The sequence below is a fragment of the Dipodomys ordii genome, unplaced genomic scaffold, assembly GCF_000151885.1.
Source record: "Dipodomys ordii isolate 6190 unplaced genomic scaffold, Dord_2.0 Scaffold22, whole genome shotgun sequence".
Taxonomy (NCBI): domain Eukaryota; kingdom Metazoa; phylum Chordata; class Mammalia; order Rodentia; family Heteromyidae; genus Dipodomys; species Dipodomys ordii.
Window position 1 is genome coordinate 6,132,480 of NW_012267238.1, and position 24,373 is coordinate 6,156,852.

General features: G+C 40.0%; 1 protein-coding gene across 1 annotated transcript in view; it reads right to left on the minus strand.

Annotated features, from left to right (window-relative positions):
- Gdpd4 (glycerophosphodiester phosphodiesterase domain containing 4) overlaps positions 1-24,373 on the minus strand; it is an 87,295-nt gene that overhangs the window by 19,989 nt on the left and 42,933 nt on the right. Inside the window, exons 10-12 of the mRNA XM_013013971.1 lie at positions 10,360-10,510; positions 2,939-3,160; positions 641-795 (exon numbers count right to left, since the gene is read on the minus strand). Coding sequence (XP_012869425.1) covers positions 641-795; positions 2,939-3,160; positions 10,360-10,510 — 528 coding nt within the window. The remainder of the gene's footprint in view (positions 1-640; positions 796-2,938; positions 3,161-10,359; positions 10,511-24,373) is intronic.

Consider the following 24,373-nt stretch of genomic DNA (forward strand, 5'->3'; position numbering starts at 1 on the left):
TTTTTTTTTGTCGTCATGGGGCTTGAACTCAGGGCCTGGGTGCTATCCATTAACTTTTTCTCTCAAGGCTAGCTCTTTATCCCTTTGAGCCACAGTGCTACTTCTATGCCCATCTTATATACAAACAGAAATGCCAAGCATATGAAAAAGTATGTTAAGCCCTGCAGGTGCTGGTGGTTCATGCCTGTTTTCCTAGTTACTCAGCAGGCTGAGATCAGATGATTCTAGACAATAAAGTCTGTGAGATTCTTATTTCAATTTAACCAGCAAAAACATGGAAGATGAGATGTGGCTTAAATGGTAGAATACCAGGCTTGAGTGAAAAAGCATCCAGGTTGTGAGTTCTAGCCCCGTTTCTAGTGTGTGCATATGCATGCATGCACAGATGCACATACACACACACAAAATGTGATTGGTACACAAAGGAGTTAAAGTGGGCCTCCCAGGGGTGCATTCTATACTTCATAAAAAGTTTATGGGCAGAAAAACATGTCAGGGGGCAGGGAGGAGAAAGTGGAGGTTTCAGAGAAGATAAAACACAATGAAACCCTAAACAGAGGAGAAGTGAAGCAGCCTAGGTGGAGTGTATCCTTTGTAAAGGTGAAGTGATACATGTTCAAACTCCTGCTCAAACTCCTACCTCAACCCATTGTAGAATAACTTCTTGTAGTCAACATTTATCATCTTGATATTTTCTTCTGCAAGTTTTTCAACGGACAGAAAACGGCCCACTTGCTGAAAACCAGGAGCCACCTGTTTTACATATTCTCTATCATAAACTGGCAGCCAAAGTATCTATAAGGAGAAAGAAAAAGCTTTTAGTGAAATATTATCTGTCTAGGAATGGATGAAGCTCCATTGCAGATTATAGGAAGCCACCGGACCCAATATTGTCTAGTGAACTTTTTTTTTTTGTCAGTTGTGGGGCTTGAACTCTGGGCCTAGGCGCTGTCCCTCAGCTCTTCAGATCAAGGCTAGCGCTCTACCACTTGAGCCACAGCACTATTTCTTATTGGAGATAAGAGTCTCATGGACTTTCCTGCTTGGGCTGCCTTTGAACTGTGATCCTCAGGTCTCAGCCTCCTGAGTAGCTAGGATTACAGGCGTGAGCCACTGGTGCTTGGCTGTCTAAAGAACTTTTAAAAGGGGGCCTTCATTAAGGGTGCTCTGGGATTAAGTTTTCTAAGCCTTCTCAATTCTTCAGTTAACATTAACATTCTGGGCCCACTGGGTACAGACAGTGGCTCAGGAAAATGTGAGAGCTAGGGAGATAGCTAGTGGTAGAATACTTGCCTGGTGTGCATAAGATTCTGGGTTCAATCATTAACACTGACCAAAAAAAATAAGTGAAAAAGGAATTGGTAGACACATATGAAAGGTGAGGACCAAAAATTCCCTCTCTGGTTAATGGTGCTAAAAATCATCTTAGATGGAAATTCCAATGGGAATGCTAATGGGATTCTTCTATGGAAATAGTTCCATTTGCAAGAAGATATGTGTTTGTTTCTCTCAGCACTCCAATAACATTCTGAGAACTTAAGCGCTTGGAAACAACTGACTGCCTAGGAATAATAATGCTCTAGAAATAATCATGAGCAAATCTCTATTCAAGTAACAATCAGTTGTTTTTCTAAATAAGTTTCTAAAGTCCTTAAAGAGTTAGCATTACAAAGACTCAGTCTAAAGGATCTCTGGGGATAATGGTATGAGTCACATAGATATTTTATTCATTTTTTTTAATGAGGTGTTAATATTTTACTTGGCTTGGAATAGAAAACCCATCTCCATGTTTTTCTCTGAGAGAAATATGGCTACCAAATGTAGCCATATATGCAATAACCCCCAGCTTCATAGGAAGCAATATTCCTTAAGGGTTGCAGGGAAGATGTGCAATGTAGATAAAATTTCAGCTACTAAGCCATGTTCCAGTGGCTCATGCCTATAATCCTAGCTACTCACAACGCTGAGATCTGAGGACTGCAGCTGTACCACTTGAGCCACAGTGCCGCTTCCGGCTTTTTTTTTTCTGCTTATGTGGTGCTGAGGAATTGAACCCAGGGCCTCATGCATGCAAGGCAAGCGCTCTACCACTGAGCCACCTTCCCAGCCCCAGTCTGTAAGATTCTTATCTCCAATTAACCACCAACCCCTCACCCCCCCCCAAACAACAACAACAACAACAACAAAAAAAACACAAATCCCAAAACTCTGGGAGTGGAGCTATGGCTCAAATGGCAGAGCCCTAGCATTGAGCTTTTGTGTTCAGGGACAGAACCCAAGCTCTTGAGTTCAAGCCCCAGGACTAGTGAAATAAGGAGACAGGGTCTAAGTAACATGACTTGTCTTCATAGCCATTCAGGTGCTTTGCTGGGTGGGGGAGGGGGGACTTTTCACCCTGCTCCAACAAAAGCCTAAAGGTGAAATGAGCCTTTTGTTGAATTGCACTTATTTAGCCTCAGGAGAGCAACAAGAGCTCTGCTTCAGAGAATATGCAGATGTCATGCTGTTTAGCCCTAGGAAAGCTTTAGCTACAGATAATGTTTGTCTTTGATTACCAGCTCAACTCTGTTTCCCTATATGGGAAGTTTAGCTAGCCCCCAGCTACTTCCCTAGATGGAAAGTTTTGCTTGTACCTGAATATTACCCTATATGGTCTGCCTTTGCTGGGTTTTGGGTCTGCACCCAAAACATGTGTTTTTTGTCTTTAAAAGCTTTGTACAAGCTCAGTTCTTGGCTGCAGGTCTTTGAGAAAAGAGTCCACCAGCATTCCTGGGCTTTCTAATAAAAACTCCCAATTCAACCTCTCAAAATGTGGCTACTGTGTTTCTTGCCAGTTGAGTTCTTTCCTGTACAACACTGGCACACACAAAGTCAACAATTATGGTCCTGGGACATGCAACCACCTCCCAATCTACCATAAGTACAAAGGTTGACATACCAGATGCTGCTCAATCTTAGACTTGAGGATCAGATCTACTACATGGCGGATATATCCGTTTCTGAGAGGATGTGTTGGTGGAGGGCCAAAAAGATCAAATATCAAAAACTTCCTTTCCTTCTTTGCAAGTTCCAATAAATCAACTAGTTTTGGAATTGTCTCATTTCTTGCTCTCCTTTTGTCTTCCTCAGACAGAGGTTTCATATTGTAATAGGGCATATTCTAAAAATAAACACATCAAAGAAAACATTGGTTCTCATCAAAAGTAGTATCTAGTTTCACTCTTGGGTATTAGTTCCAAATCCAGCTCTCTCTCTGTCTATATCAACTAGGCCCTCTGAAATATTAGTTTTAAAATAAGTTCCTTGGGAGAGAAATAAAACATATTCTCCATTAGTAATTATAATGTTTGGAATGATTTATTCTATTTCCTAACATTGCTCTGAGATTTTCCACATTCTTCTCTTAACCTTCCTTCCCAGTCTTGTGTTCTAAACCTTTAAGTAGTACATCCCTTTTCAGTTGCACTGTCATCCTGCTCCTTTATTCTATGTTTTATGTAATAGAAAGAACAAGTACTTTGGCTTCCAAATTGGATTCATTCCCAGCTCTTCCTCTCCCTCATTTTCCTTCCTTTCCATAACCGCCTACTGAAATCCTACCCTCAACCTGCTCAAATGCTATCCCCTTCATGAAGCTTTCCTAAAATATTCCTGAACTAAAAAGAGCATGATGACATAAGCCCAGATGGCCCATTTTTATGCTTTGATAAGCGTATGTCTCATTCTATAGCTATATGCACATGTCTTAAATAGACCAAAGTTCAAATCCTGGCTCAATATGCTTCTTGCTGGGCATCTTTGGTAAAAATCATTTAATTACCTACTGCCCAAACTGAAAAATGGGGATATATATTTACAGGGTCTGGTAGCATGTATGATCCACAGAAAATTACACAGTTTATATTAATTCCTTCACTGTCCTAAATTCTTGTCAATACATGACCGTTTACCTTATACATAGCAGGCCATATGTATGTTTGCTCTATTAGATTAATCAAACTATTCTCATTTTCAATTGCCAATTTCAGATAATGTATGGTTGAAGGCGGTGATTTAAACATGACCTCTCAGGAAAAGGAAGCAGTACTTCACATTTTCTTGTGACTCAAGTAGCCTTTTATTTCTGGATTCAACTTTATTTTCATTCTCAGATCCCTCTTGCATTCCTTAGTTTCCTACCCAAGCTGCCCTTTCTCACACAGTACGATTGTGTACAATCCTGTGCCATCATATTGCACTGTATACTTATCAAATCACCAGACCAGAAGGCAGAACATACAAGCTGACTTAAACCATGGTGTAGACCTCTGTGTTGAGCATAGTTTAAGATATTATTCTCAATTCACAAGAGTACAGATACTTGATTCAGATTTCAATATTTTTTTAAATACAATCAGATCCAGACTGTTTTATTTAATGGTGAAGAAAAACTGTTAAAACAATAGGATAGGCTTAGGCTTGAAATCCTAGCTACTTAAGAGGCTGAGATCTGAGGATCATGGGTTGAAGCCAGTCCAGGCAGAAAAGTATGTGAGACTTTTGTCTTCAGTTAACCAGCAAAAGAGCTGTAGTTTAAGTAGTAGAGTGCCAGCCCTGAGCAAAAAAGCTAAGAGCCAATGCCCACACCTTGAGTTCAAGCCCCAGTACTGGCACAAAACAAAAAACAAACATCACTACTTAAAAACTCCATAGAAACAATAAAAACAGGACAGGAAAGAATACCAAGACAGGTAAAAAATGTTTACAATAGCAAAAACAATAAAGATAAATGATATTATGGTATAGATCTAATAGTTGAAGGAGTCTGAGCCTCTTTTTTTGTGTACAAAATAAGGAACTTAACCAGAACGAGATATCTGCCTTCACATGGCAGATATTTGCAAAAACTCTTAGGAAATAAAAAGGAAACAAACTTCTGATTCTCCTGATAAAAATACTCAGTACCTTAATAAAAATAATATTAAAAGGCCCTGTTATTTATGTCTATGAATTGTTACAAGTATAAAGACTACAATAAAAGAGCCAATGTATCATAATAGTTACAAAATAGGACAATGTTCAGATGTGTCCAATGATATTGCATCAAGGAAACATTTTAAGAAAAACTAGTAAAGATTAATAAGTTTTCTTGTTAATTTGGGTCCCACGGATCTACCATGAATCCCATTACCATAAAAACAATCTGATTACTAACAGTACCAAAGCCATGTAGGTAGTAGAGATTGTTAAGCAACCCTAAATCCCTTTTCATGTCTTAACATAAAACCATTACTTTGAAATCATTGTCCGAAGAACATTTATTTTCTTCTTTATGGCATTTTCCTTGCAAATTTAAATGTTAAGAATCTATTTTTGAAAAACAAACCGCTGGAAGAAATGGATCATGGACAAATCATGTTAAGAAGCTCAGTAAATTCTACTTCCCATTATTAAATTATAGCAACCATAGACATTAGTATATTGATTCAAAACATAATCAAATTGACTTCTGCTTTCATGTTTCATATGTAATGAGCTTGGAAGATGCCACTGCTTCCTAAACACTAAGTAAATTGATGAACAGACTAAAAAAAATCAACAACTCTCCTTGGGTCTGTAAAAAGGTGAGGCTACAGGGCAAACCACTGCTCACAAGACCGAGGACTTGAGAGGAAGGTACAGCTCACTAGAATAAGACTCTGAAATAGAAAACATTAAGGAAAAACTGGATTGGGAAACAAACTATAATTAACTCATTCAATGCTGGCAATCTACTGCTTGAGCTATTCCTCCTCTTCTGTCTTTCTGCGGTTAATTGAGGAGCAAGAATTGGACTCAAATCTCAGACTTCTGAATAGCTAGGATTATAGGTATGAGCCATTAGTGCCCAACCCTCCATTTTAAAAATAATTAATTTAATGTATTTATTTATTTGCTGGTCTTGGGGCTTGAACTCAGGGCCTGGACTCTGTCCCTGAGCCTCTCTGTGCTCAAGGCTAGCACTCTACCACTTGAGCCACAGCATCACTTCTGGCTTTTTCTGTTTATGTGATACTGAGGAATCCAACCCAGGGCTTTATGCATGCCACTAAGCCATGTTCCCAGGCCCCTTTTTCTTTAATAGTAGTATTTTTGAGATAGGGTTTTGCTTCCTGCTTGGGTACCTGTCTGGAGTACAATCCTATTTCTGCTTCCCACTGTAGCACACACTACATCCAGCTGCTTCAGTTAAGACTGCCCTGTCTGAGCTGGCCTGGAAGCACATTACTCCTGATCTCAGCCTCCCACATGGCTAAGATGACACACAGGCCACTCAACCCACTATTGGTTGAGAAGGGGTCTTGCATATATGCCTAGATCAACCCAATCTCACCTCCCAAGTAAGTAAGATTACAGGCAGAAGCCACTAGTACATAGCCCAGTTTTCCTAAGTAATCTCAAGACCAATAAATGGATTAATAAGTAATAACCAATTCATAATTAGTCAATAAACAATCATACCTAGACACTGAAGAATCATCAGAATCATCTTCACAAATTCTTTACTGCCTTAAAAGTATACAAAAGCCAGACGCTGGTGGCTCATGCCTGTAAGCCTAAATACTCAGGAGGCTGAGATCTGAGGATCACAGTTTGAAGACACCAGTCCAGGTGGGAAAGTCTATGAGACTCTTTTCTTTAATAAACTACTCAGAAAAAGCCAGAAGTTAGCTGTGGCTCAAGTGGTAGAGAGGTAGCCTTGAGCACAAAGAGGCTCAGGGATAGTACCTATGCACTGAGTCCAAGCCTCAGGACTGGCAAAAAGAAAGAAAGAAAGAAAGAAAGAAAGAAAGAAAGAAAGAAAGAAAGAAAGAAAGAAAGAAAGAAAGAAAGGAAGGAAGGAAGGAAGGAAGGAGGAAAGAAAGAAAGAAAGAAAGAAAGAAAGGAAGGAAGGAAGGAAGGAAGGAAGGAAGGAAGGAAGGAAGGAAGGAGAAAAAAAAGGTATCCAGATCTTCAAATCTTTTAAGTCACACTCTAACATTATTTCAACCTATTCTGATGACACAGCATGTGATCAAAGCAAGCCCCACTATTAAGCCTAAAAATATCCACCAAAAGCCAGGTGTCAGTGGCTCACGCCTGTAATCCTAGCTATGCAGAAGGCTGAGATCTGAGGATCATGGTTCAAAGCCAGCACTCACAACCAACCAAAAAAAAAATCCACCAAAATTTTTCACAGTAACATTCAATCTCACAATTTATTTTTGGTCGGTCATAGGGGCTGAACTCTGGGCCTGGGCACTGCCCATCAGCTCTTCAGCTCAAGGCTAGCGTTCTACCACTTGAGCCATAGCGCCACTCCTGGCCTTTTCTGCTTATGTGGTGCTGAGGAATCAAACCCAGGGCCTCATGCATGGGAGGCAAGCACTCTACCACTGAGTCACCTTCCCAGCCCCAAGAAATTCCATTTTCTAGAGACAGCACTGCTGCTTTAGAAAGGGGCAATATCATAGACAGAATCAGCAGTAAGTATTAGTTACTTTGGTCTCTTGTGGTTTAAAAACAAAACAAAAAGGTTTCTGGTGCCAGTGGCTCACACCTGTAATCCTAGCTATTCGTGAGGCTAAGATCTGAGAATCAGGGTTCTAAGCCAGCCTGGGCAAGAAAATTCATGAGACTCTTATCTTCAACTAACCAGCAAGAAGTTGGAAGTAGAGCTGTGGCTCAAGTGGTAGAAGACTAGCCTTGAGCACAAAACTCAGGGACAGCACCCAGGCCTTGTATTCAAGCCCCAGGACCAGCTTATCCCCACAACCCCCCCCCAAAAGAAAGGGTTGAAATTCTAATTGACCTACTTATATGAACTTTTAAATAAAATCGACTTTAAAAAGACATTAAAACAGAAAATGTTTCCAAATGTTTCCTCCCAACAGGAATTTTTGTTGTTGTTTTTTGTAGTGCTGGGGATTGAATCCAGGCTCAGATATGCCAGGCAAGTGCTCTACCACTGAGCTACATCCCCAATCTAAGGAAGCAGTTCTGAAGAAAAGGTTCAGAAACCAAATTAAGGATAATAGTTAATAAGAATAGTAAGTAGTAAATGCCATTAATCCTATGACCACTGATATGAAAGATGATTATTGCTGTCTTTTCAACAAAAAGGACCTCTGAGTTACAATAGGAGCCAACAATTAAAAAAAATCACCCATTAATTAAAATTATCAGCTACTCATTTATCAAGCACCTTGGATCTGATGAAACTGCTTCAACCTTAGAATTAACTTTAATTTTTACAAATCCCAATAAGACTGTTAGGAGCAAAAACCCTATTATATACTGGACATGTAACAGCCTTTTTATATAGAGTACACATTTGCTAAAACAATAACTATGGTGACCAAACCCAAATAGGCATGCTATTGGAGTATTTATACTTTTATGTGTTCATGTATGATGAGACACATTACATCCTCTACACATATATAGAACCTGTTATAAGAATAATCACATTCATTGTTTCCACACACGGCATTTTTAGGCTATGTACTCCTATTAGGCCAAATATTCAGAGGCGTTATGGTTATTATAAATCCTCTTTCAGGTTTTCTTTTAGTAACACTAACAGAATGAATCTGAAATGAAGTCTCTAAAGATAAGTTCATCTTCACTTCTCACAATTTTTACACAAAACATAATCCAAAAACCCTCAAGATTAACATCATGCTGTCTATTATTTTCAAAATGTACTTCTCAATTGATTATATCATTGGGCAAACCTAGTTCTCATAGATTCCTAAGCTGTAAGTTGGGAAATGCAAGTTGTTTTATTTATCCTGAGAAGGCAAACAAACTTTTTACCCACTTTGGAATTACTCAAACTTGCTAACTTGTTTTTTAAGCAATGCTGTAATCTATCCTCAACACATTTTCCAGATACTTTCCCAATCTATTCCCTACCCTTTCCTTCTTTCTCTTTATTCTTTCTTCATATGGACGTACATATGTGCATGCATATACACACTCACATTTATATATACTTATGTAATTACACGTTTTATACTTATATTTGTATGTATTTATATATACTTATATAGTTATATATTTTATATACTTGCATAGCTTTCCTACCATGTAATAGAATTATCCTGAGTTATTTTGAGTAGCCCACTAGCTTAGATAAGGCAGACTAAGAAACACTCTTGGTTCCTTCTTACTATTCAATAAATATATATAGTGAGTAGCTGCTAGGTATTAAGCAAGTGTAATACAATGGAGAATAAACATTGCTCCCTTCTTCCCTTTCCTTCTCTTCTTTTCCTTCCCTCCCTTCCTCTTTTTGTTCTCATCCTCATCTTTTTTTATCCTCACCATATAATGCCTCTCTGAAATACATCACCAGCAGGGTCCACATATTCTCTTATTAATGATTACACTTCAGCAAAATGGTACCTCTAGACACGAAGTACGTATTTCTCCAACTTCAAGGGGACTCTTGGTTCGAAGTTGCAGTGTACACAATACACAATATTTTAGTATAGTCTTAATTAACCTATCTCCTTCCATCTTATTATTAAGATTGACTTAGAAGTTGTTGTTGTATGCTCCTAATGCAACCTGAAATTAACTGTAGTTTGTCATTTATCACAATGAATTCAGATAGTTTCTTATACTGGCTGGTGAACTCCATCAAGGCTGAAGCAATGTTTATTCTCCATTGTATTACACTTGCTTAATACCTAGCAGCTACTCCCTATATATATTTATTGAATAGTAAGAAGGAATCAAGAGTGTTTCTTAGTCTGCCTTATCTAAGCTAGTGAGCTACTCAAAATAACTCAGGATAATTCTATTACATGGTAGGAAAGCTATGAAAGTATACATAAATACATACAAATATATAAGTATAAAATGTATAATTACATAAGTATATATAAATATATAAGTATATATGAAGTATATACTTGGGTGTAAAAAAATTGCATAAGGTTAAGTTTAAAAGCCTATCTTCAGAGGCTGGGAATGTGGCTTAGTGCAAGAGTGTTTTCCTAGCATGCATGAAACCCTGGGTTCCATTCCTCAGTACTACAGAAACAGAAAAAGCCAGAAATGGTGCTGTGGCTCAACTGGTACAGTGCTAGCCTCAAGCAAAACTGAAGCTTAGGAACAGTGCCCAGGCCCTGAGTTCAAGCCCCAGGGCTGGCAAAAAAGCCTATCTTGAGACTTCCTAGAGAACACTGAAAGCAGCAATCAGACTCACTGAATTACCAGAAAATCCCTCCTGTCAATGCTACAGTACTAGAATGGAAATGTATACATACCTGTCTGTCTGGCTTCAACCTGGCCATCATCTCCAGGAGCAGCACCTGACTCTGTACAGACACTGTGCAGGGACTGTCTTACCTCTACAAACCATTTGCCAGCATTCAGAGTTCTCAGCAAAGGCCAACTGAAGAAGGCAGAGTGGTTATAGGTGGCATTTGGCATGACCTCCTTGATATTGGTTGTTCTACTCAGGTCATGGTCATGCATGAGGAAAGGCACATGATCATAACTGCAGGCAGAGCGGGAAAGAAGGGAAGAATTAGATAGGCTTAACTTAGCTACCTGGCAGACAGGATCCTTCCAAAGCCCTACAAGATCACAGGTTTTACTAGGGCTCTTTGCTTTCTCATGAATCCTAGCAAAGGGCAAGATTTACACAGCTTTACACTGATGCCAATATTTTCCTACCTCAGGGCTGATCTCTCATAATGTATTAGTGATGATGGAAGAGTAGCTTCCTTATTCAGAGGCTTTCTAGCATCAACCAAGCAGCAGGGACATTGCTAACTTGGGGAGATGGGACAAGGCAGTAGGCTAAGGTGCCCAAGATCATTGTAAGCAGGTTTCCACATAATATTCCTGTGTTTTTCCATCCTTTTTTTTTCCAGGTAGGCTCCTGCCATGAGTGTTTCAGGTCCTAGACCCTCCACATCAGACAGTATTATTAGAAAAGTTCCTACTATTTTCTTTGGAGAATCTCATTTTATAAAACTCTTCCTTTCTCATTAAAAATGTCTGAAGAGAACATCTGTAATAATGGCCACAAGGGAGAAAGAGGTGATATTTACTTACCATAAACACCTAGAAAGCAATTGTCAATAAGAAATTGGAAACATGCTATTATGATCTCTGAGAAAAGGGAAACAAATGAAATTAGCTATCCCAGTACAAACTTCCTGAAAGTGAATACAAGTCTGTGGTACAGGAAGGGACAAATTAAAGGCATTCAGGTATCTTGCTAGAATGGGGAGGAGATCAGAATAGGGAGTGGCCAAGACAGAATTTGGGGGTGAGAGGCCAATACTGGATACAGCTATGCAAGTACAGAACAGTTCCTGAGAAGTATACATAGATACCTTGAGGTCTGTAGCTAAATAACAATATGTACAATCTAACACATCTAACAATGTTCACACATCTGGAGTGAAACTATGAAGCTTAAGAAAAATTATCAAAAAGTTATAAGACAGCCAGGTACTAGTGGCTCACACCTGTAATTCTAACTACTCAGAAGGCTAAGATCTAGGAATTGTGTTTCAAAAGCCAGCGAGGGCAGGAAAGTCCTTGAAACTCTCATATCCAATTAATTATTAGAAAACCAGAAGTGGTGCTGTGGCTCAAAGTAGTAGAATACTAGCCTTGACTGAAAAAGCTCATAGACAGTGCCCAGACCCTGAGTTCAAGCCCCATGACAGACAAAAAACAAAACAAAACAACAAATTATAAGACAAATCACAGACCTCAAATGAGATGTGAATTATTCAGTTTCCATCCAGTAAGAATTCAATGATTTTGTGGACATTCTTTAGGGAGTTCAGGAGATCACAGCTTGAATATAAGGATAACTGCCAGATGTTCACAGAAGTAATCTCAGCACTTGGAAAGCTCAGGTAAAAGGTTTGTGAGTTCAAGACTGATGAGCTATACAGTTAAACCTTGAATAAGAAAGAAGAGAGAGAGAAAAGGAAAGGAAAAAAGAGGGAGAGGGGAGGGGAAGAATAAAAAATATGAGGATCATTTGGAACTAGAATGAATTTAGAGTTATTTTAGAACCCCCATAAAAAAGGCTTTTCTAAAAAACTCATGATTCCAAAGTATCAAAGCTTATTTGAAAGTGACTTTAGGGCTGGGAAGGTGGCTCAGTGGCACAGTGCTGGCCTCACATGCATGAGGCCTCAGAAAAAGTCGGAAGTGGCACTGTGGCTCAAGTGGGAGAGCGCTAGCCTCAGGGACAGCCCCCAGGCTGAGTTCAAGCCCCACAACTGCCAAAAAGAAAAGTAACTTTAACCACCTACTAGAAAAATCCCAACCCTTTTAAAAGAAATACAAGTTAATATATGCCATCATTGTAAAACTGCACTTTCTAGCATAAAACTAAAATTCAGTAGAAGTGTAAAGATGCAGGAATAGGGCTGGGAAGGTGGCTCAGTGGTAGAATGCTTGCCTAGCATTCATGAAGCCCTGGGTTTGATTCCTCAGTACCACAAAAACAGAAAAAGCCAGAAGTGGCACTGTGGCTCAAGTGGTAGAATGCTAGTCTTGAGCACAGAGAGGCTCAGGGACAGTGACCAGGCCCTGAGTTCAAACTCCAGGTCTGGCAAAAAAAAAAAAAAAAGATGCAGAAACATGTGAATATATGTAAGAGAAGAAGCTTAATAGAAATAAATTAAAAAATGAAAGATGGAATTAAATGAGTGTTAAATAATATAAAACAAAAATATAAATTACATAAATAGGAAAACGTGAACAAAAGACATAAATGTATGATATAATTTCAGAAATGGAAAATATAAGTGAAAATTCTGGTGCATAAAACTTATAACAGATCAGATACTGCAGGTCATGCAAAGACCAGTGAACTTGAAGATGCTGAAGATGAAGCAACAGAATCTATTCATATGGAGTACAGAAATAAGAATGATGGGGTAGAAATGACTTTCAAGTCAATACCAAGCAGTATTATATATGTATAGAGTCCCCCAAATTGGTAAGACAAATAATAGCTGAAGAAATAAAAACTAAGATTTAATATTTGATGTGAAAGTTTTACATCAGCAAATCCAAGAATCTAAATAAATATCAAGAAGCATAAAGAAAAGAATATACATCTCCGCCCAACCCATTGTATTAAGGATCATTATAACCAAAATAGAAAAAAATAATAAAAAAAACAATAAAAACAAATTTAAAAGTAGCCAACAGGGGGCATATGAAGCAAGAAATACAGTCTAAAATGCATACAGCAGATATTCCCATTTAATATGAGAAATTTATGGAATAGGTTGAAAGAAAATGTCAAAATTTCACACACAGTAAAAAAATACTGCTCAGGAATGAGGGGGAAATGAAAATGTTTTTATACAAAGAAATAGAAGGATAATTCATTTCCAGCACAATTTTACTATGAAAATTAAAAGATGTAATTAAGCAAAAAGAGAAATGATACAATTGTGAACCTGTATCGACAAAATAATGAAGATTGCCAGAAATTATGAATTTACCAGCAAATATTAAATGGTTATTTTTAATCTTTTAAAAAGTATTTTAGCTGAGTGCTGGTGGCTCACACCTATAATCCTAGTTACACAGGAGGCTGAGATCTGAGAATCGTGGTTCAATGCCAACCCGAGCAGGAAAGACGGTGAGACTCTTATCTCCAACTAACCACCAGAAAACCGGAAGTGGCACTGTGGCTCAAGTGGCAGAGCACTAGCCTTGAGCTGAAGAGCTGAGGGACAGCACCCAGGCCCAGAGTTCAAGCCCCACAACAACACAAACAACAAAAATAAGCATTTTAAGCAAAAAAAAAAAAGCAAAACAATAACAGTAATCCACTCAAACTTTTAAATTAAGGGCTCAAAATTCAGTAAGCAAGATAAATATTCTGTCTATGTGATGGTTTTAAAATCAAAACTAGTGCAAAATCCATGATAAGAAAAATATTAAAATTTAGATATAGATAGCACTGGTATAATGGATTTTTCATTTTGCTTCAGACTCTAATATGACCTGATATGGCACGCCTCCAATGACACCTCCCATATTTTGTTCATCATTTCTCTCTCTCTCTCTGTTTTTCTCCTCTCCTTCCCTCCCCTCTTCCCTCTCTGTCTTTTAAGTATAGAAATTAAATATATTTCCTAAATGTAATACTGTGGGTAGAATTGCCCCTTTTGATCCCACAAGGCAATAGAATTGCTTCTATAAGCCTCAGAAACACAATTCTGCTTTTATTGTCTACGACTATGGCTACCTAGGCTTCTATGCTTCTACTAAAGCATAGCAACCCCTTACTAGAGACTCTAATTAGACTTTCAGTTCCCGATCTCTTCTGGGGACTCACCATTATAGCAAGTGGTTATGTTGACACCTGCTATACTGAAGGATAGAACAGTTGAGAACTCTGAAATTCTCTCTCTCTTTCTCTCTCTCTCCCTCTGTTTTTATTGTTTTTTTCTATTTAGAATTTTAAAAACATATATTTGGTTTGGGTATTTCTTTTCCTCCATTCTTGTTGACTTAATTCTTCCTTCTGTTTTCCTTTATAGTTACTTTACCTGTGATTACAACACAGCCTCCCCTTCAACAAAATTCTGCTTAAGTATATAAATATGCCCCTTGGTTTACCAATGGAACTATGGAACTATTATAGCAATCATGCTTTCTTCCATCTTTATTCATGCATCCACAATCTGTCCTTGTTACCTTTAGCAGGTTAACCAGATTGCCAGATATTTTTACCTACTTATTTGGATGTGATCATTCAATCTCTATTGCCATTTTCCTCAATACACCACTAACCAGACTTTTCTACCTCTCAAACTCTACTCTTTTATTACCCCCTTCAACTAGCCATAATTGCCACCCCTTCTGCCCTTCTGACAGTACATACCTGGTGATAATTGTTAGCATTACTAACCAAAGTACTCCTTTTCCACAAAGTATCATCTTTGCCCCTGTAATTCTTCCAAGATACTGAAGATGTGGTAAAGCTTTAATGCTAATAGCAACTGTTGCTGTCTCAGAGTGGGCATGTGTCATCTGTGATTATCTCTGCAGCTAAAATTGTTCTCCCTGAATCATACATGGAATGGGACCAGCCTCTTGAATACTATCTTTGACTACTACTGTGCCATGTCTCCTTATAGAATAGTGACTAAAAAATTCACTACAATCCTGCCACTACCCAGTCATACCTAAACATTAGTAAATTCCCAACTGAAAGAGACTTAGCTCTTCAATCGAAAACACACATTTAGATGTGCAGAAATTTTAGTAAAATGAGGATATAAGAAAATATGTTTCTCCCAAAGGTCAACAATTCTACAACAAAGGAACTGAATGAAAGTGAAGCACATAGATCTCTACCAATGAACTCAGAAGATCTATGGCAGGAATGATTAATGAAATGAAAGAAATCAAGATACAAATAAACTAACTTCATACAAAGAGAACTCCAACAAATGGATAAATAAAATAAGGAGGGAGTCTAGAGGAAGATGGCAGAGGAAAAGCTGGAGGCTAAACAAGCTCTCACATAGAAAGCAGTTTTAGTGTTCCAGTGAACAGTCCCAGGCTAGAGAATCACACCAAGTGAGCCATCACTTGAGAGTTTGACCAGAGAGGGAAAATCCAGGCAGCTTGGCCAAGGAGACAGATCTGAGCACTTGACAGTAGCCATGGTGGCAGTGGCAGTGGGGCCACCATATCAACAGAGAGAGTCCAGGACATAGGTGCCAGATGTGGCATGCAAGCAGATTCTACTCACCAACAGCAAGAACTGACAAGGTGCAGAAATCTTCATCCTGCTGATTACAGACCAGGGATGGCCCAGGAACCAAGAGTCTGGCATAAGTAGAACCAAGATATCCTCAATCCTTCTCGTGGAGCAGTGGTGGGAAGGTAGCCCTTCCCCTACCACCAAAGAAGATCTCCATCTTTAATACTGACAAAAGCCAGACCAGAGCAGCTAGCTCCAACTCAGGCCTTGGAAGAAAACAATAGGAGCCATTCAGCAGGTCACAGGAACCTGACCTGACCTGCCAGGCTCAGCTCCACCCAGGGGAAAGTTGCCCTTCCCACACAGAGGAAGCTCCACCCCCAAGGAGTGACTTTCTTTACTGGGTAAACAGAACCAGAGGCTGCTCCTCCCCCCTGCAGCCTAGACAGCAGGAGAGGTAAAAGACAAACAATTGAAACTCAGTAAACATAAACCCTGAGAATGGCTCCAGGCTGGGTTCTATAAGTGTCTCAGGAGCTAGCCACTCAGGGAAAAACTACTGATTGCTGATAGGCCTCAACCCTACTCAGAGCCTAGCCTCATCACAGCAATTCCAAGCTAGAGGAAACAAGCATTTTCCTCTTTAGTGATACTCAAACCAGATCTCCCTCCCACTGAACTAGCCTGGGAGGAGATGACAAAGTCCTGGGTAAGGCAGAGCTTCTTTCTGCCTGCTCAAACAAACTGACTTAAGAAACAAATCAAGATCCCGCCAAAGCCGCCTGGCACTGGCAGCACGACAAAGGGAGCTGTCTGCAGATAGCGCAGAAGCCGCCTGAGGTACCGGTGTCAGACCCGCCGATTGCGATGACCCGGCGGGGGCCGCCGGGGTCCCAGAGACACAGGGGGCTGCCTGCAGATCACCCATGCAGAAGCTGCCTGAGGTACTGGTGTGAGACCCGCCGATTGCGACTACCCGGCGGGGGCTGCTGGGGTCCCAGAGACACAGGGAGCTGAATGCAGATAACTCACGCAGAATCCGCCTGAGCGTGGACACTGTGGACCCGATAGCTTCAACAGAGGCAGAGACAGAAGAGAATCACACAGAGCCACCACCACCCAGCCCAGCCCACAACCACCCCAACTGAACTCGGATTGCAACAGCAACTGATGACCTACACCACACAGAAACAACTAGCTCCAGGGTGAGTACCCCACAAGGGACAGTGTATATCCCTCAAGGGAGACGAGGGCTAGAGGGAATCCCCAGACCCCTGACCCAGACTCCATACCCCAACACCTGGACCACAGGACCCACTAAAACTGGGAACTGTTTGAGTGGAGCACACTCTGCTGGCCAGGCTAGAGCAAGAGCGCCCCTGGAAAGGAGCTTAAACGCCCAAGCCAGGAACAGCGCCCCTGGGTCAAGACAACCAACAGTAGAAGAAATTTGAACTGTGTACCCCAGGCTGCATAACCTACGTGGTATACACATCAGCACAGGCCCAACAGGCATGCCCCAGGCAGGGGGCCGGAACTAGGCTTGGGGATCCAGCGCTTGAACAACACAACCAACTCCTCCCAACTGAAGTCAAAAGCTGAGCATATGCCTCAGCAGAGGGGAGAAAAACAGGGAACTGCACCCCCTGGGAAGTACGCCTATGACAACAAAAGACCTGGAGGCTCAGGACAAGAGAAGCCCAAATCCCACCAAAACCTGACCCATATACTCTAGGCTGGGAATTGGGCAACACAGGTCGCCAGCACCTGATAGTAGGCAGGAGCTCAGGCTGGTAGAGTGATAGTCTTGGGTGCATGAGGCCCTGGATCTGATTCCTCAGCATCACATAAGCAGAAAGGGTCAGAAGTGGTGCTGTGGCTCAAATGGTAGGGTGCCAGCCTTGAGCTGAAGAGCTAAGGGACAGCACCCAAACCTAGAGTTCAAGCCCACAACTGGCCCAAAAACAAAACAAAACAAAAAAAACCCATCAGGAGCCCATAGCAGACTCCAGCATCTGGGAGAGTGCATCCAGAGCATCTGATCTTGCCAAGAGCACCTGTAGGAGCACACACGAGCAGTCTAGGCTGCTCAACCCTTCCAAAGGCGGGAATTGCCAGCGATCTACAGCAGAGAGCCGAGAATCCTATGTAGGTCAGACCAGCAGCTGGATGTAGGCCCCCAACAGAACCCAGATCAGGCACAGACTCTCTCTCTACCAATACAGAATCAGCAACCAAGCAAAGACAGACACACCAAAACAAAATTGCAGATTAGTCTCCAATAATCCTTGAACCCCCATGCGAAAATCACAAAGAAAAAATACAAGGTTTATCACCACCCAGGATAGCAAGCTATCCTCAATAGCCAGCAGCTATGCAGGGGAGAGCCCCAGTGGGAGCAAAGAAGGAATGGAAGACAAAAGCTACATCCAAGGGTTGCTGGAGGCAATGACTCAAGAAATAATGCGAGAAATAGATCAGAAATTGAGAGTACAAGGATGAACTATCAAAAGAGATACAGGATATCAAACAGGAGATGCATGCAAAAATAGAGGATGCACAAACCTCAGTAAGAAGTGAGATAAATGCCAAATTAGAGGTAATACATACCGCATTAAGAGGTGAGATCAGTACTTTGAGAACCAACATAGAATCCATAAAGGAATCCATTTCCTCCATGCAAACCACAATAGAGGTCATGGTCAACAGAGTGAACGAAATGGAATGTAGAGTGTCAGATACAGAAGACAGAATACACCAACTGGACCAAAAAGTGACAGATATGGAAAAATCACTCAAATTAAGCCAAAGGGAAATTCAAGAGCAAGCAGATAATGCCAAGAAATTTAACCTTCGTATAATTGGAGTGGACGAAGGTGAGGAATTTCAGAGCAAGGGAATGTAACACCTATTCGACAAGATAATCGGTGAAAATTTTCCCCACCTCAAAAAAGAACATCTTACCTACATAACAGAAGCATATAGAACACCCAACAAGCAAGATCCCAGGAGAAACACTTCTAGACACATTATAGTAAAAATGATAGATCTGAATAATAAGGAAACAATCTTGCATGCAGCAAAAATGAAGAAGGAGCTATACCACAATGGGAAAAAAATTAGAATCACTGCAGATCTCTCCACACAAACACTGAATGCAAGAAAGGCCTGGGAAAGTACCATACGAGCCCTGAGAGCCAATAACTGCCAACCCAGACTGATATACCCGGCAAAGCTAGCATTCACATTCGATGGAGAACTGAAAATTTTTAATAGCAAAGAAAAACTAAATGAATACATAAACATTAAGCCAGCATTACAAAGAATTCTAAGAGGGGGAACACAGCCTGAAGAAAGCAACCAGGAACTGGGACCTGCACCCATACAGGCATTAATCAAAGTCTAACTGAGCAAGCACAGGAGGAAAGGAAAGAAGAAAAACTTAGGAAAATGGAATGACAGGGACAACAATGCATCTCTCTATACTTTCTCTTAATATTAATGGGCTTAATTCGCCAATCAAAAGAAAAGGAACTGCTGACTGGATCAGAAAACATGACCCATCCATCTGTTGCCTTCAGGAGACCCACCTCTCAGCCAAACATACAAACAAATTCGGAGTAAAGGGTTGGAAAAGGATCTACCAATCAAATGCCCCCAGTAAGAAAGCAGGTGTAGCTATCCTGATATCTGACAAAATAAACTTTTCATTAAAATCAGTACAGAAACACAAGGACAGACACTACATATTAATACAGGGAACAATCCAAGAGGAGGATATTACCATCATCAACTTATATGCCCAAATATTGGTGCACCAAGATATGTTAAACAAATACTCTCAAACGTACAGAATAAAATAGATCCCAATACGATAATACTAGGAGACTTTAACACACTACTCTCACCAAAGGACAGGTCTACCAACCAGATGATTGGCAAAGAAGCTACTGAATTAAGTGAGGCCATACCTCAAGCGGAATTAACTGACATCTACTGAGTATTTCACCCTAAAACAACACAGTACACATTCTTCTCAGCAGCTCATGGAACTTTCTACAACATAGACCATATCAAGCCGGGCGCTGGTGGCTCACGCCTGTAATCCTAGCTACTCAGGAGGCTGAGATCTGAGGATCTCAGTTCAAAGCCAGCCCGGGCAGGAGAGACCATGAGACTCCTATCTCCAATAAACCACCAGAAAACCGGAAGTGGCGCTGTAGCTCAAGTGGTAGAGCACTCGCCTTGAGCTGAAGAGCTGAGGGACAGCGCCCAGGCCCAGAGTTCAAGTCCCATGACCGACAAAAAAAAAATATACCATATCATAGTTCATGCAAGGAACTTAAGCAAATACAAGGGGATCGACATAATCCCCTGTATCCTATATGACCACAGTGGAATCAAGCTAGTTCTCAATAACAAAGCATACCGCAGAAATTTCTCTAATACATGGCAAATCGGGTATCCCAACTCCCACTCATGATAATCAGGTGACAGAACAGTTAATGAATAATCCAGAGGAGAGTTCCCAAAAAGCTCTACAACCACTACTGGTAAACATGGTGAATGTAAAGATTGAAAACCTGCAAAGGACTCAGTGTGAGCATGGTAGGGAGCAAGATGAGGCTAACCAAAGATTAATACAGGAACTTCATGAGCATGAGGAGGCTAACCAAAAATTAATAAAGGAATCTCTTGAGTGTGAGGAAGCTAATCAAAGAGTAATACAGGAATTGTGTGAGTGGGATGAGAATAGACAAAGATCAATAGAGGCATTCATGGAATCCATAAGCAGACAGCTTATGGAATCCAGAGAGACCACAAAGGGAATACTGAATGGAGTCCATCAGAAGGAAGGGGAGTCCAAGGAAACCTTAACCAATCAACCAAGTGATTTGAGAATAAACACTGACCACCAAATTAAGGAAGTAAAGAAGTTCATACAAGATCTAAAACAAATCTCCAACCAACAATTTGAAGCCATCAAAGCCGACCAATTAGAAGGAAAGGAAATAAAACACAAAGTAGAAAGACTTGACAGTAGGTTAGACCATGCAGAAGATCGAAACTCTGGGATTGAAGACAGCCTAGATATTATAGAGAAAGAACAGACAACTATCCAAGACAAATCCAAGAAATATGATAGATTTATTCAACATTTGGAAGACACCATCAGAAGGCCTAATTTGAGGATAATGGGTTTAGAAGAGCACCTAAAGACAGAAGTTTATGGTCTAGGAAATTAATTTAACAGGACCCTAGCAGAGAACTTCCCAAACATGCAAAAAGATAGGCCTATTCCGATACAAGAAGCTTTTAGAACCCCAAATAGACCAGACCAGAACAGGACATACTACTATCAAATTATAATCTGCACAGGATCAATTCAGACCAAGGAATGGACCCTTAAAGCTGTCAAGGAGAAAAGATCAATCACCTATAAAGGGAAATCAATTAGAATCACCTCAGATTTCTCAGCAGAGACAATTAAAGCAAGAAGAGCCTAGAATGATGTATGCCACACCCTAAAGACAATCAACTATCAACCAAGCATACTGTACCCAGCTAAACTCTCCTTCATAACAGAAGGTCAAATAAAAACCTTCTATAGCAAAGAAAAACTCCACCAAACCAGCCCTACAAAAGATACTTAAAGATATCCTACACATAGAAAACCAACAAGAGCATAATAAAGGGCAAGAAACCACACCTAAACTGAGAATCCTAACAGCACCCAAGAAGGTAGATAACATGGCAGGAACTACCAAACACCTCTCAGTCCAAACTCTCAAAATTAATGGACTTAACTCTCCAATTAAGCGACATAGACTGTCTAGTTGGATTAAAAAGCAAGATCCTTCTATCTGCTGCCTTCAAGAGTCACACCTTGCCATAAAAGCAAACATATTTTGAAAGTGAAAGGCTGGAATAAAATCTACCAAGCAAACGGCCCCCATAAGCAGGTGGAAGTTGCAATCCTAATATCAGATAAACTAGAGTTCAAATTAAAATTAGTGAGAAGAGATAAAGAAGGTTGCAACATACTAATTATCCTTTAGGAGGATATTACAATTCTAAATATCTATTCACCAAACAACAGAGCACCCAAATTTATCCAAGAAACACTACTTTCCCTCAAATCTCACACAGCACAGATTCAAAGACAGTAATTGTTGGTGACTTTAAGACATCACTATCCCCACTAGATAGATCAACCTGGCAAAAACTCAACAGAGATACTGCAGATCTAAACAACTGCATAGATCAACTAGATTTAACAGACATCTACTGAATATTTCACCCAGCAGCATTAGAATACACATTTTTCTCAGCAGCACATGGAACATTTTACAAAAAAGACTAGGTTTATAGACTAGGTCACTAAGCAAATTCAGAAACATTGAAGTTATGCCCTGCATTCTCTCAGACCATGAGGGAATAAAATTAGAACTCAACCAAAAGTCACCAAAGAAAGTCCTGTAACACATGGAGGCTGAACAACACACTGTTGAATCACCAGTGGGTCATGGAAGAGATTAGAAAGGAAGCTCAAATGTTCATGATATTCAACAAAAATGAACACACAGCTCCTCTGGGAAACAGCAAAGGCAGTACTCACAGGCAAGTTTATAGCCTTGAGTTCCCACATCAACAAATTGGAGAGATCTGAAACCAACAATTTAATGAAACATCTGAACCTCCTTGAAAAAGAACAGCAAGCTAAACCCCAATCCAGTAGATGGAAAAAAATAATTAAATCAGAATTAAATGAATTAGAATCCACAAAAAACATAGAAAGACTCAACAAAACAAAGAGTTGGTTCTTTGAAAAAATTAACAAAATTGACAGACCCTTAACAAATCTTATCAGAAAAAGAAGAGAACACACCCAAATAAACAAACTCAGAGATAGGGGCTGGGAAGGTGGCTCAGTGGTACAGCGCTTGCCTTGCATGCTTGAGGCTCTGGGTTCGATTCCTCAGCACCACATAAGCAAAAAAGAAAAAAGCTGGAGTGGTGCTGTGACTCAAGTGGTAGAGCGCTAGCCTTGAGCTGAAGAGCTGAGGGACAGCATCCGGGCCCAGAGTTCAGGCCCCACAACTGGACCCAAAACCAACCAAACAAACAAACAAACTCAGAGATAAGAATGGAAACATCACCACAGAAACAACCAAGATTCAGAACATTATAAGGGAATACTTCTCAAACCTTTATACCAATAAATTTGAGCATCTGGAAGAAATGGATGATTTCCTAGCAAATATCAATATGCCAAAACTAAAACAAGATGAGTTATACCAACTTAACAGACCCATATCAAGCACTGAAATAGAAACAGCAATAAGAGAACTCCCATCTAAGAAAAGCCCAGGACAGGATGGATTTACAGCGGAATTCTACAAGGCCTTCAAAGCAGAACTCACACCAATACCCCTTCAACTCTTCAATGAAACTGAAAGAGAAGGTTCACTACTGAACTCTTTCTATGAAGCCATCATAATCCTCATCCCAAAACCAGGCATGGACTCATTAAAGAAAGAGAATGATAGACCGATTTCTTTGATGAATATTGATGAAAAACTTCTCAACAAAATTTTGGCCAATCGATTTCAACAATTCATCCAAAAAATCATACACCATGATCAAACAGGATTCATTTCAGGGATATAAAGCTGGTTCAATATATGCAAATCAATTAATATAATTCATCCCATCCACAAGAGCTAGGATAAGAAGCACATGGTTATCTCAATAGGTCCAGAAAAAGTATTTGACAAGGTCCAACACCCCCTTATGATGAAGGCTCTTGGAAGACTCAGAATCCAGGGAACATTCCTCAATAAAATAAAGGCTGTATATGACAAACCTACAGCAAGCATTATCCTTACTGGGTCTAAAGCCATATCCTCTTAACTCAGGAATGAGACAAGGATGTCAACTCTCTCCACTTCTCTTCAATTTAGTACTAAAATGCCTAGCTAGAGCAGTAAGACAAGATACAAACATAAAAGGAATCCAAATAGGAAAAGATGAAGTAAAACTCTCCCTCTTTGTAGATGACATGATCTTGTATTTAAAGAATCCCATGGAATCCACTTCCAAATTACTCAAGCTGATTCAAAACTCTGGCAAAGTAGCAGGCTATAAAATTAACCCTCAAAAAGTAATGGCTTTTCTGTATGCCAACAATGAGAAAAATGTGGCTGAAATCAGAAAAGCAACTCTATTCGTAATAGCCTCATAAAAAATAAAATACCTAGGAATTAACCAAAGAAGTGAAGGACCTCGATGATGAAAACTTTAAAAACATGAAAAAGGAAAGTAAAACAGAAGTTAGAAAGTAGAAAAACCTCCCATGCTCCTGATTGGATGGATCAAAATCATGAAAATGGCAATACTTCCCAAGGCTATCGACAAATTCAATGCAATACCTATCAATATTCCAACCTCATTCTTCAAGGAAATAGAAGAGACAATCCAAAAATTCTTATGGAACAATAAAAGACCCCGAATAGCAAAAACGATCCTTAACAGAAAGAACAGTGCTGGAGGAATATCAATACCAAATTTCAAACTACTACAAAGCCATAGTAATCAAAACAGCTTGGTACTGGCACAAGAACAGACCTCAGGACCAATGGAATAGAATTG